The sequence below is a fragment of the Psammomys obesus genome, unplaced genomic scaffold (assembly GCF_907164565.1).
Source record: "Psammomys obesus unplaced genomic scaffold, mPsaObe1.curated_primary_1811, whole genome shotgun sequence".
NCBI classification, from domain to species: Eukaryota; Metazoa; Chordata; class Mammalia; order Rodentia; family Muridae; genus Psammomys; species Psammomys obesus.
In genome coordinates, this window is record NW_026591598.1 from 18262348 (window position 1) to 18275011 (window position 12664).

The following is a 12664-nucleotide window of genomic DNA, read 5'->3' on the forward strand; positions in this document are numbered from 1 at the left end:
ACAGACACACCCAGCCCTCAAGAGAGCCAACCGCAATGAGTCTAGGAGGCAAGAACTTTGAGAAGCCACCATTGCCATTAGAAAGCAGGCTGCTGGGAGGGTCCAAACACCATAGCGAAGACAGAACCAAAGACTAGTGGATTTCTCACACTCCACAAAGGAACATTCCAGAATGGAAGAGACTCATCTCCGGCCCCACCAGGGCTTAGACACCCGAGGACGAACCCACACAGGCCACCCACACCCTCCAATGACACACAATCCTATTCGCTGAGTGCTGGTTGCCACACACAGTTCTTTATGTATGTTTAAACCTTGCAACAGTGCAGAAAAGGGTGTCATTATACCCCACGTTTATGCATGAAGACACTGAGCCGTAGAGACACCACGTCCCAATACTAAGCTTGCAGTGTGGGTGGCAGGGTCAGGATCTGAACTTGGAGGACTGGACTGGGCGCTGAGGAGCCCTAGCTGAGATGTACTCTCTTCCCTCCAGGCAGGGGTTGGGAAGCAGGCAGGGAAAGACAAGAAAGAGATCAGGAAACTGAGCTCGTGGGTAAAAGAGCCGTGGCCCCTCCATCAGGATGGGCTCCAGATGCCGCCCTGTGGTAGCTGGGGCCCGACTGAAGGGGGTGCCAAGTAAAACACAAGAGGCTGGACTGAATTCCAGATCAACAAGTGGTTTTCTTAGGTTTTTGTGGTGTTTTGTTTTGTAAATCAGTCAAGACTGGGGTGCCTCCAAGTTCCAACCTTACAGCCAGACCCTTCTCCCTCAATCACAATTGGCACCTTCATCTGACCCAATTGGGCCCCCAGTGCCCCTCAACCCCAGCCCCCAAACTATCCAGCTCTGTGGATAGGCAACAGGTGAAACATCAGAAGGTGCCTGGTGTTTGCTCTAAAGACATGACTCCATCTTGTGGACAGGGAGCCTACAGGGCACACAGGCCCCAGAGCCCAGCCTACCCAAAGCCAGTGCAGCTCTATCACTGGGCCCTCTGGGTACAGTACCTATGGCAGGCTGTGGAGGAGGGTTCGAGGAAGCCATCAGACAGGGTCCAGCTCAGTCTAGCACCGTCTTCACTGTTCTCCTGTGAAAAGAAAGCCAGAGGCTCAGTCGGACAACCTGAAGGAGGATCGAGGAGGGAGCCTGCCTCATAAGCTGTGCTCCGGCCCAGTCACACTCATGCTTTTCCCAGCAGCCCCAGAAAGGGCTCAGCCTCCACCCAGTATAAATCATTAACTTATAAGAGAACTGGCAGCTGTGGCAGAAATTCCCATCTTCCCAGAATTCACCGCAGCCACCACCTGCCTTAGGCCACTATCAAGGGGCCCGGCCCATAGGAACCTGTGGGCCAGACAAGAGGGTCCCTCCTATGTTCTCACCCAGGGCCTGGGGTTACACTTGAACACCCTGGACCCCAAGTTCTAGAAATTATAATGCCCTGGACTGGACTGTCACGAAAACGGCTGGACACTTCCTCCTCATGGAATCCCCTCCACCACAGGCTCCTATAACTCTAGCTGCTCTTACAAGGCCCCTCCTGTGCCCATGAAAAAAGCCACCCTCTCTTGTTATGCACTGTCCTGCCCTATGAGGTTGTCAGCTGGCAAGCAGCCACCAGCCTCGGTACACAGTTGTAGGAAGCAAAGGGCCACAGAGAGGTTGATGGCACAGGTCAGGGACAGAATTCAAGATGCCCCAAGCTGGGGCAGCTTTCTGCCCAGGTGGTACAGGCCACTCCCAATGGCATGGGCTCAAGCCCTGGGGGATGGGCTCCCCCAGGCTCTGTAGCAACCTTTGCCAGATGTGCCTCACAGAGCCAGGAGAGAGACCCTGCACCTCTGCTCTGGTAGCTGTCCTTCTAATCAGGTCCTAAGAAAGAGCAGAGAGCTCTGTCCAGCCTGACCCTGTCACCAGCTGGCTGTGGACCTGTTTCCCTTTTATTTTTACTAACTAAAAATAACTTGCATTTTCACTAACTAACTGACCAAATAAAAATGGAATGCGCAAGGAGGGCAGGAAAAAATGATGACACTGACATTCGTGGAGCTCCTGCAGCCCGAGGTCACTCCAAACACATAACGAGTAAGACTGACACCTTCATAATGAGAAAACGAGGTCCAGAGCATGCCCAGAACCTTCCCAAGCCCACACAGCTGGGAAGAGGCAAGATTCGAACCGAGGACATACACTGTCTATGTTCCTTAAGGAACCATTGTGGGGCTAGAGGGATGGCTCATCAGTTAAGAGCACACGCTGCCCTTGCTGAGAACCGGGGTTTGATTACCAGCATTCACCAGGTGCTCACAACTGTCTATAATTCCAGTTCCATGGGATCAGATGCCCTCTTCTGGCCTCTGTGAGTACCAGACACACACGAGTGCAAGCATGCACGCTTGTGTGTTTATGGAAGCATATGAATGCACACACACACACACACACACACACACACACACACACACACACACAATCTTTCTTCTACTCCAAGTCCTAAGCTCCCAGAAAGAGCTAATATCAGTTTTTTGTTTTTTTTTTTTTTTTTTAAGAATCCTTCTATGCCAGGAGCAAAGATGCAAGCCTTTAATCCAGGAAGCAGGGCAGGTGGATCTCTGAGTTCGAGGCTAGCCTGGTCTACAGAGTAAGTTCCAGGACAGCCAGGGTTACACAGAGAAACCCTGTCTCAAGAAACCAAACAAACAAAAATGTTTCTAGAACAATCCAACATATTCATTAGCTGCCACAAACGTCTTCAATTGTCCCTCCTCCCCCATTCACGCCATCATCTTCTATTTCAGCCACCCCGAAGTCAAGCCTGTCACCGAGGCTCTGCTGTGGTCCCTTGACCACAGCCTCCTGCTCTGCCACACATCCACACCTCCTGCCTCGCTTCATCTCATCACTGGGGCACTGGGCATCTCCCTGCGCTACCCGAGAGGAGGCAAGGAGGCCAGGGAGGAACCTGGCGGCTCAGAGTCTGTCTATGAGCCTGACCGTAGCTTTCATGGTCCAACGGTTTGCCACAGATCTTCTGCTTCCTAACTGCTCACTTTCACTGATGTGTCTTGCTGTTTGGCCTGCTTCTGAAGCGTACACAGCACTGGGCAAATCCTGGAGTATAGTCCCTGCAAACACGGGGGACCACTGAACACCTCAGCCCATTCAGACCCCTGTACTGTCATTGTTGGCTTTTGGTTTGATTCTTGCTGATTTCTGAGCAGTGCAAAAATACAGAGATGGGTTGTTTTTTGTTTTTGTTTTTGTTTTTGTTTTTTTGACACTGGGGATTGAGCCCAGAGGCTTGCATATGCTAGATATGTAGCTCCAGCTCAGCCTCACCTTTAACATATATATATATATATATATATACACATATATATATACACTATTTTTAATTATGTGTATATGATATATGTGTATATGTGTGTGCCCAGCAATCATCTTGTCTGTACCTCCCACCCCACCACACACACATGCACACACACGCACGCGCACACACACACTTAGTGTTAAGGTTATAGGTGTGCTGGTGGTCACATCTGGCTTTTTATGGCTCGGGGACTTTGAACTCGGTCCTCATGCTCACACAGCAGGCACCCCAATGGGCCGAGCCATCACCTAGCCCAAGCTCCCTTCCTAAGCAGCACACAGCAGCGTTGCCCTTGCCCCAGAGAGTACCGCAATTCCTCGAAGGTCATAGTCAGCCCTAGCTGTACAGGCAGAGGCTGTCCTGGTCTCTCGGTGTTACGAACGAGGCCGGAGTGGGTGGCATCTGCCCCATTCCACCCCCACCTAGGCCTTTGTGGAGGTGAGTTCACAAGCCTTCAGGGTTCGCCCCTCAAAAGACAAGATACAAGGATAGATGGCCGGGGAAGGGCTGATGTCACCCTGTTTGCAAACTGAAGATGGGAGTGCCGCCACATAGCTGCCCTGCAGGGAGCCTTCCCGTGGGCTCAATCCCTCAGATCCTCCTGTGAGCACTGAGACCCAAAGGCAGGAAAACAAGTGCCCATTCCACAGAAGGCAAATAGAAGCATCATCATCCAGCCTCACAAACATGATGTGACAACCATGACTGATGGATGCTTAGACGTCATCTTGGATCCAAAATCCAGTACCTTCCCTTCCAGGCTAAGAAGCCCCACATCCTGCCCACTCCACCCGCCATCCTTCAGGGCCTAAGGTTTTCCCTAGACAGGAAGGCACATGGCAGTACCTATAGAACAGGAAGCTTTCTCCCATGTTTTCCATCTAATTCCCACATCACCCCATCCTTTCCAGAGAAGGAAACAGGCTAGAAAGGTTAAGGATTTGCCCCAGGTCACACAGCCATTCCACTAGTCTCCAAAGGATGTGAGTAAGTGAGCAGGCTGGCTCAAAGCAGCCCACACCACCTCTCCAGGCCCTGTGAGTAACCAGCAACACAGAGAGCACAGGTAGAACTTCCAAAGAGGATTCAGGATCACCAGCCTCTGCCAGCCAGTCTTCCTTTTGCTAACGCAGAAGGCACGGCTGTGACAACCAGTTTGTTTTGGAGTTGGAGCCCAGGCTAGACGTTTGACCTGTGTGACCACTGACAGCTCAGCAGAGCCCTGGTGTCCACACCTGTGAGGTGAGGATCTAGGACCTAGCCCATAGGATGCTCTGCAGGACAGCTGAGGCCACCGCAAGGCGTGGAAGGACTGTGTGCCAATACACCCACCCCCGTGACCCACAATAAGGGGTAGTAAACAGGACTCTCTCTCAGGATGCCATACCACAGGAGTTCAGGGGACCCAGATCCCAGCGCTTGCAGCCCTGAGGGTCTAGGAGCAGCATCCTGGGGGGAGGGGGTCTCCGTGGGGGCCAGGGTGCCCCTCTCTGTGTGACCGCAGCCTCCCCTCGCCTCTTGAGGGTCCGGACTTTGCTTCTGTGCAGTGGGTATGCACAAGCCTACCCAGAGGCCTCCAGGCTGCACCATGGAAGAGTCAGCTAGAGAGCAAATGAGGGTGCCACACAAGACAGGAGCTGCTTGGCTGGGAGCTTGATGCATTTTAAGCTTTCCCTGAGCAGCGCAGGCCCTGGAAGCTTCCAGAGGGGTGTTGGAGCCCAGGTGATTGTGTTGTGCTGCTGTAGGGCAAGACCAGGCTAGACCTTCCCTGAGGCAAGCTCTCTTGAAGGAGAAAACATAACAAACATCTGAAAGTAGCCGGCAAGGAGGGCGGTCCAGCCATCCCAGAGCCTTGCTACATTTCTTTCCCTCTCTCTTTACAAGAGCTCATATAGATAGACCAGGCTAGCCCTCGAGCCATGTAGCTGAAGCTGACCTGGAACTCCTGACCCTTCTGTGCTCACCTCCTGAGTGCTGGGATTACAGGCGTGAACTGTCATGACTTTGACCTCGAGAGGGAGGGGAAACCCCAGGGAAACCGTTATGCTAGCTGATTGAATCGCTAGCTGGGGTGGAAGGCGTGTCTCAGCGAGCTGCTGTGGAGGGTGCCAGATGCTGGATACGCCCTCTCTGGGGTCCGGTCACTGAGTTCCACACAGCCTGGCACACTATGAGGACATACCCCAGAGCCCAGACTTTCTCCCTTGTTCCCTTGAATCTGCTGAGTGACACCCTAAGAACAGATTCTTCTACCCCATTTATGCCATTTCATGGCGTAAAAGGGGACAGTTCTGGGGTTCACCTTCCTGTCCAGTTTTCTTTTTAAAAGCCTGAAAGAGAATATCTATAACCCTTCCACTTGGATGTCACGCGGTCAGTGTCTCCATCTAACAGTGGCCATGCTGGCTACCGTGATTTACTGTGATACTGATCACGTCAACACTTCATCCCAGCTCAGGCCATCTCTCCACTGGGGGCAGGTGATCCCTTGCATGGCGCAGCCAGAGCTGAGATTCACCCTCTGAAATGCCTGGCGACCCATCCCTACTTTGAGCCATGGCCTTCACACTCCCTGCCTGGCTTATGCTGCACCCACAGGGGGAGGCGCTTCCCTTTCCTTGAACTTGGTTCCACATCTGGGTAGCAAGAGTGCCACATCTGGACCAGTTGCTGGTTCTGAGAACGTGCTGATGGTCTTGGGAGGCAGAGGCAGGAGGATCAGAAGTTTAAGGTCATCCTCAGCTACATAGTAAATTTGAGGCCAACCTGGGCTATGTAAGAGTCTCAAGCAACAAGAAGAAAATGCCGATAGATTGGCTGAGGGCGTATAGTGTGATTCAGTACTGCCGAGTCCGGGGTTCTGTCCTCAGAGTCAGAAATAAAGTGTGGATGGCTTTCACTGAGTGTGTGGCTGCTTTGTCTTCCTTCCTTCCTCCTTCCTCCTTCCTTTCTTTCCTTCTTATATTGGTTTTTTGAGACAGGGTTTCTTGGCTGTCCTGGAACTCACTCTGTAGACAAGGCAGGCCTAGAACTCACAGAGATTCTCCTGCCTCTGCCTCCCAAGTGCTGGGATTACAGGTGTGCGCCAGCTCTGCACAGCTTCTTTTTCTTTCCTTCCCCGGTGCTCACTGCAGAGGGCCTAAGAGGCCCCAACAGAGGTGGTGAAAGGAAGCCCCTCCTACCACATTCACCTGGACTTATGGTTTTATACTGGTTCTGCCCTCCCAGGCTCTTTCCTTTTTGCACTTGTGAAATATAGCCAGGGGGTCCTAGGAGGGACCTCAGTGCATAGTGCTTGCTAGCTCTGGGGTGTATCCGCATGGTGCGGCAAGCCGTGTCCAGCATCCTCAACAGCAGCTCACCCAGACGTGCCTGCCACCCCAGCTAGGATTCAATCACCTGTCCTCCGGCTTTCCCTGGGGTTTCCCCTCCCTCTCGAGGTCAAAGTCTAAGCATGCATTGATGGTGTCTTACCTGCTAAGCTCAGTTCCTCGGCACAGGCCTGTGTGTGAGTGCTCTCTGAGTGGCTCCTATTCCCTTCTGCCCCTGTGAACCCCAGAAGACACACTCAGGGGGACCCAGATTTCAGGAAGGACTGTGAGTGTGGAGGGTAGTCTTGGGAGGGGTTAGAAGAGGGTAAGGGACAGGGTCCAGCGTCACTAGTCTGTACCAGACGGATTCTCACCACCCTTGGATGAGGCACAGGGTGTGTGACCTGGGCAGCCAACTGAGGAACTCCAATCTCAGAGACAGCAAGTCTGCCTCCTGGATACCAGGAAGAAAACAGCCAGGGTGGAAAATGAAGGCCCTTGGGCTGGGCCCACTAGAGAGACCCTCTAGGGTCTCTCTAGCTTCCGGCTCTCATCAGACAGGTACTTGGCCAGCTGGTGCCCCACCTCAGGAACCCCAGTGAATATCCCACAGTTTGACCACTCTGGTCAGCCTGTTCCTCATCCAGGTTCTAAGCAAGACCCTCTCAGGCCCTCTCAGGCTACCCCCTCACCTGTCCCTCTGGTCTCAGCAGCTCCTGGCCTGTCCTGGAATTCTGCAGCCCGGGACATGGAGACCTGCTTTCAGATCACGGTACCTTTGTTCAGTTTGTTTGTTCTCTCCAGATGGAATCCACCCCCTCAATCAGCAAACTTCTACTAAACCTTCAAAGCCCAGTCTTACTTTCTCCATGGAGACCCTTCCCTTGATTCTACCTCACACAGCGGCTGCAGGGTCCTGGCTGAGGAGCTTTCTAAAAAAGGAGACACAGAGGTTCTGACTTGGGGTGTGGCTGGTCCTAAGCCCAGAGGTTATTTTCGAAAGCTCAGAGAACACGGGATCACACACAAGGCTGGTGACACAGCCCCTATTACAGGGGTCTTGCTCACTAGACTAGAAGCTCTGGGCTTCATCTCTCGGCAGGAGCAGTGTCTTGGGTGTGGCCTATACCAGGTGCCCATAACAGCTGCCCAACTAAATACAAAGCATTTCCCTGCTAGGAAACAAAGGGCACAGAGCTTCTGCCGCTGGAGGGGTGAGCTTCAGATGGTTGGGGGGGGGCTGCACACCAAACCCCTCCCAGGGGACTCTGCCCTGCCCAGAAACCCAGGTGGAGAGAAAGAGGCTGGCTACAAAGGAAGATGGCCCTGAGCAGGAAGTGGGGCTGTCCCAGCCAGAAGAGGACACCATGGCCACTATGTAAAGCCCAGCCCTTGGAATTCTTCAGCACTAAAAGCCACCTGGTGGAGGCACTATCAGAGATGGCTCTCAAAGACCACTGACTCAACCAAGAAAATGGGCAAAGATGAGAGGGGTGTGGACCCTGCCTCAGTTGGGCTCCTGAGGACCAGCTCTACACTAAGGTACTGGGTTATCCTGCAGGTTCTTCATGAATGCCCTAGCAGGGAGATTCTATTTTACAGATGACCAAGCCAAGCCCTGGCAGGACTTCTTCCAGCTCAGGACCAGCCGAGGGACAGAAACCCCGAAATGGAGTCAGTTCGTGTCCCCCACAGCTGTCATCTGAATTCCTTCCTGTCCCAGAAGGACCGGTGCCTGAGAGGGGTGAGGGATATCCCTAAGGCCTAGAGGCCATGGAGCTTGGAGGCACTGGGAGAGAGAGAGGGCAGGACTGTCCCTCAGATGTTGCTGTTGGAGGAAGGGACATGCTGAGGGTGGAGGGAGTCCTCTCCCCTCCCCCCAGGCAGAGTGGACCAAAGAGACAGCAGGGCCTGGCTCCTCCCCCCTGGGCCACTGAATCCCCAGACATTGGGTCATTCAGGCCCTTGTCTCTTAACTTCCTTTCTTTACAGGGAACAGGGAGGGAGCCTCTCCTCCCCAGGGTGGGTGAGGCTTGGTCAATGAAGGCAGCCCAGGGACAAAGAATCCCTTGTCCCCAGCTCCGCTTAGGTGCCCGCCCCACCCCAAAGATCTCCTAGGCCACCCCACTGGTCAATGATCTCAATGATCGAAGGAAGGGTGAGGGGCACCACCCCCAGGCTTCTGTGGGAAGGAGCCGCCCCACAGCCTGGCCAGAGGGGTCCCTGGGGTCTGTCGCCCTGGAAACCAGAGCTGTGTGAAGAAGCTGCTGCTGGACCCAGTCAGGGTGCCTGGCTGCCACCAGACTCAGCCCTCTTCCACCCTCCCCCTCCCAGCCCCAGACACATTAACCCTGCTGTCCCCAGAGCCCAGCCAGGCTGGAATGCATGTGAAAAAACGCCCTACAGTTCATCAGCTCCACCCTCTTCTCTGGGGACCCTGGGACAGCTACATTCTGAGCTGTGAGCTGGTGATTAGAGATGAGAATGAGCTGAAGGACTTGGGCTTGTCACTCCACTGGCCTGGGCCAACTCAGCTCCCTCCCAGGGGTCAGAGGCCAGACTAAGAGGGCGTCCAGCCACCCTCATTTTTGAGAGCACAAAAGTGTGGATTAATTTAATGAAGGGGCTGGGCCAATGTCATCAGGAGCTTGAGATGGCGGACTTTGAAGTTTTTTAGCCTCCAGATAGGGAAGGGAAGGGTGGTGGGCTAGAGCCAAGGGGTCGGGGGTCGGGGGAGGGCATCTGAAGGGGATTTAGTTATGGGTGGGAGAGGCACAGACCATGTCCCACTACAGACAGCCCCAAAGGCCAGAAGCAGTAAGTCCATGCGTGGCCTCAGCACTGAGACCAGGTCCTGGGGCATGTCCCTAGGACTCACTCACCTGCCCTGACATCCAGGGGCTAATCTCACCTCTCCTCCCTTGCGCCCAAGTCTCTCACCCTTTTGCCATTCATAAGCATTTTCACCAGCACAGCACCTACTCCCAGCTTTCCCAGCCCCCAGAGGACCCTCCCCCAAGGTACCTGTCCTCAGGTGGCAGACACTCCCCCCACCCCCAGTGCAGGTGCCGGCTCTGTGGCAGGAATGGCCTAGACCAGACTTCTGGTGTTGTAACCACCTCCAGGAAGACGCCACAGTGTGTGCTCTGGGGCAGAGCATCCTCGAACTTCACTACTTCACTACGACCAAGCTGGGCTGCCCCGCTGCGCTGACCTGCTGAGGCTCCCAGGGTTGGGGTGAGGCACGAACCTGGCCCCGGCACCGGAGCAGATCTCACACTAACGGACTATGCAGGCACTGCTTAGGGGCTCAGCATACACTCCGGTGGCCCTAACCTACACCTCATCACTTTCCACCACACCCACCCACCCACAGAGCTTCCCACCACGGTCCAGTGGCACCCTGCCCGTCAGGGCAGCAAAGGCCTCAGTAGGGACCTAGCGTAAGGCAAGCGTTCTGGGACCTCTCCCTGTGGAGCCTTCGAAGACGCTTCTGCAGGCTGAGAATTCAGGCCGGAGCTGTGCTAAGGTTCAGCAGGTGAAAGTGCTGGTGACAGCCTGAGTTCAATCCCTGGAAGGCACACGAGAAGACAGCCCAGCGCAGCATCACGTCTGCCGTCTACCGTCACAGCAAGACGAGGCGCAGAGACGGGAGACCCGCACAGAAGCGAATGGTTCCCCTCTCTCAACAAGGTGGAAGGAGCGAACTGAACCCCCAAAGTGGTCCTCTGACCTCTCCAAGCACATGGGAACAAGTGCACACTCACACATGCCCCACAGTCATACACACACATACACACACACACACACACACACACACACGAACGTGGCCTGTGGGCCTCTCTCTGAGCAGGGGCACCTGCCTGTCCTGTCCCCACCTTCCCTCCACATGTCCACTTGTCAACACATTGGTGAACAGCGTGAGACAGCTGCTCCTCACCTGGCCTCTGTGCTGACACCACAATGAGGTAAGACCTCCGGTGTGGGAGGAAGGAGAGGAAGGAGAGGGTGTGGCACGGAGCAGGGATGTGTCTCTGGGGTTGATGCTGAGGCCACCAGCCCGTATCTTATTAGCTCAGCTTTACTGCTACGTCACTGCCCACCTTAAAAACATGAAGACGTTCCAGACACTGTGACTCACACCTGTGACCCTGGCACTTAAGAGACGGGGCAGGGTTGCCACAAATTGGAAGCCAGCCTGGTCTACTTTGAAAGCTGCAGACCAGCCAGGGCTACACAGTGGACCCTATCTTTTTGTTTTGTTTTGTTTTATTTTGTTTTGTTTTGTTTTTTTTCAAGACAAGGTTTCTCTATGTAGCCTTGGCTGTCCTGGACTCGCTCTGTAGACCAGGCTGGCTTTAAACTCACAGAGATCCACCTGCCTCTGCCTCCCTAGTGCAGGGATCAAATGTGTGTGCCATCACTACCCAGGCTGGACCTTGTCTTTAAAAAGAGGCTGGAGCTATAACTCAACTAGCCAGACCCACTTTGCAGAGCATTCGCAAAACCCTGGGCTCAACTCTCAGCACCACATAAAACCTGGTGTGACGGCACATGCCTGTCCCTGCACTCTGGCAGGCGCAGAACAGAAGATCAGAAGTTCGCCAGGTGGCGGTGGTGACAGTGGTGGCACCGCACACCTTTGCTCCCAGCAAATGGGAGACAGAGGCAGGCCGATCTCTGTGAGTTCGAGGCCAGCCTGGTCTATAGAGCAAGTTCCAGGACAGCTACACAGAGACCCTGTCTCAGAAGAAGTAGGAGGAGAAGGAGAAGAAGAAAATCAAGGTTATCCTTTGTATACACAAGTTTATGGCCAGCCTGGGCTACATGAGACCCTGGCCATGGAAGGAAGGGAGGGAGAAAAGAAAAGAGGGAGGGAAAAAGAAGGGATGAAAAGATCTTCTCCCACTTTACATCTGCTCTGCCTGTTACCCCATTTCTCTACCCATCTCTATCTACAAAAGGCTTCTAAGTAGCATGGCTGGGTTCTGTCTCCAGCTCTCCAGTTCTCTCTTGCAGGAAAGTACCTGCTCGCTACCCACGAGCCAGCTCCTGGGGTCACCAGAGGCCTCACAGTACAAGAACCAACAGACAGACCCCGACCCCCACTCAGTCCGCACACCGGCAGCTTCCTTGCTCAGCCTCCCACCTCACTGCTGCCAGCCAGCTTTCCCGCCTCCACCCCCCACCCCTACCCTGCCCCATCCCACCCCTGCTTCACTCCTCACACCTAGATCCCAGGCTCTGCCTCAAACCAGACAGTCCCCACCCGCTATCTGCTCTAGTGACCTCACCCACTTTGTGGTTCCCCACCCCACCCGCTGCTGTCTTCACAGCAATGGCCGAGGCCCGACCCTCCCTTGCACACCAGACTCTCACCTGCTGCCTGCTCAGCACCCTTAACGTCACTGTCATTAGTCTCACTGTCACGGAGTCCACACCAAACTGTGTACCGACAGCGAGCCACCTGCTCCTCCCAGTGGGCCAGCTCCCGTGACCATTCCTGCCCGCTCCCCCCACTACTGTCCTATCCACACACAACCTTGCGGCCTTCCTTTTAGGCCTGCCCGTGGCCTGAGCGTGTCTCGACACCCAGTCCAAACCATGAGCGTCACTAACCACGACTATTATTATAACCTTACAGGTCTTCTCCCTCCTCCTTGCACTTTTGTGCTCAGCTCAGGAGCCACATTAAGCCTCTTCTTGGAACCTTCACCAGTTCCTACCTCATCTTTCCCCATGAGGCCCTCACCACCTCTCCGACTCTGCTCCTACAACTCACTCAAGTCATGGCCACCATGCTCTTCTGTCAGCAGCATGTGCACGAGCCTACCTCAGGGCCCTTGCTCTCCCCTCTGCCTAGAGTGCTCTCCCTACGCATATTCACACGGCTGTCTCCCTCACTATCAGGCCTCGGCTCCAAGTTCATCCAATGAAAGTGGCCTCCTGCAAATGGCTCACAATGTAGCTCTTGTGCTCCAT

The 12664-nt window shown here is 54.3% G+C and overlaps 1 protein-coding gene across 8 annotated transcripts in view; it reads right to left on the reverse strand.

Moving 5' to 3' along the window:
- The window catches only part of Arhgef10l (Rho guanine nucleotide exchange factor 10 like), a 145821-nt gene that overhangs the window by 94062 nt on the left and 39095 nt on the right, over nucleotides 1-12664 (reverse strand). For 5 of the 8 annotated variants that reach the window (XM_055610920.1, XM_055610919.1, XM_055610918.1 and 2 more), the window contains exon 1: nucleotides 1012-1190. In XM_055610920.1, the coding sequence (XP_055466895.1) occupies nucleotides 1012-1048 (37 nt within the window). In that variant the 5' untranslated portion in view covers nucleotides 1049-1190. Of the gene's footprint in view, nucleotides 1-1011; nucleotides 1191-12664 lie in introns of those variants that run through there. The other 3 variants (XM_055610914.1, XM_055610913.1, XM_055610912.1) reach the window with 1 other exon arrangement.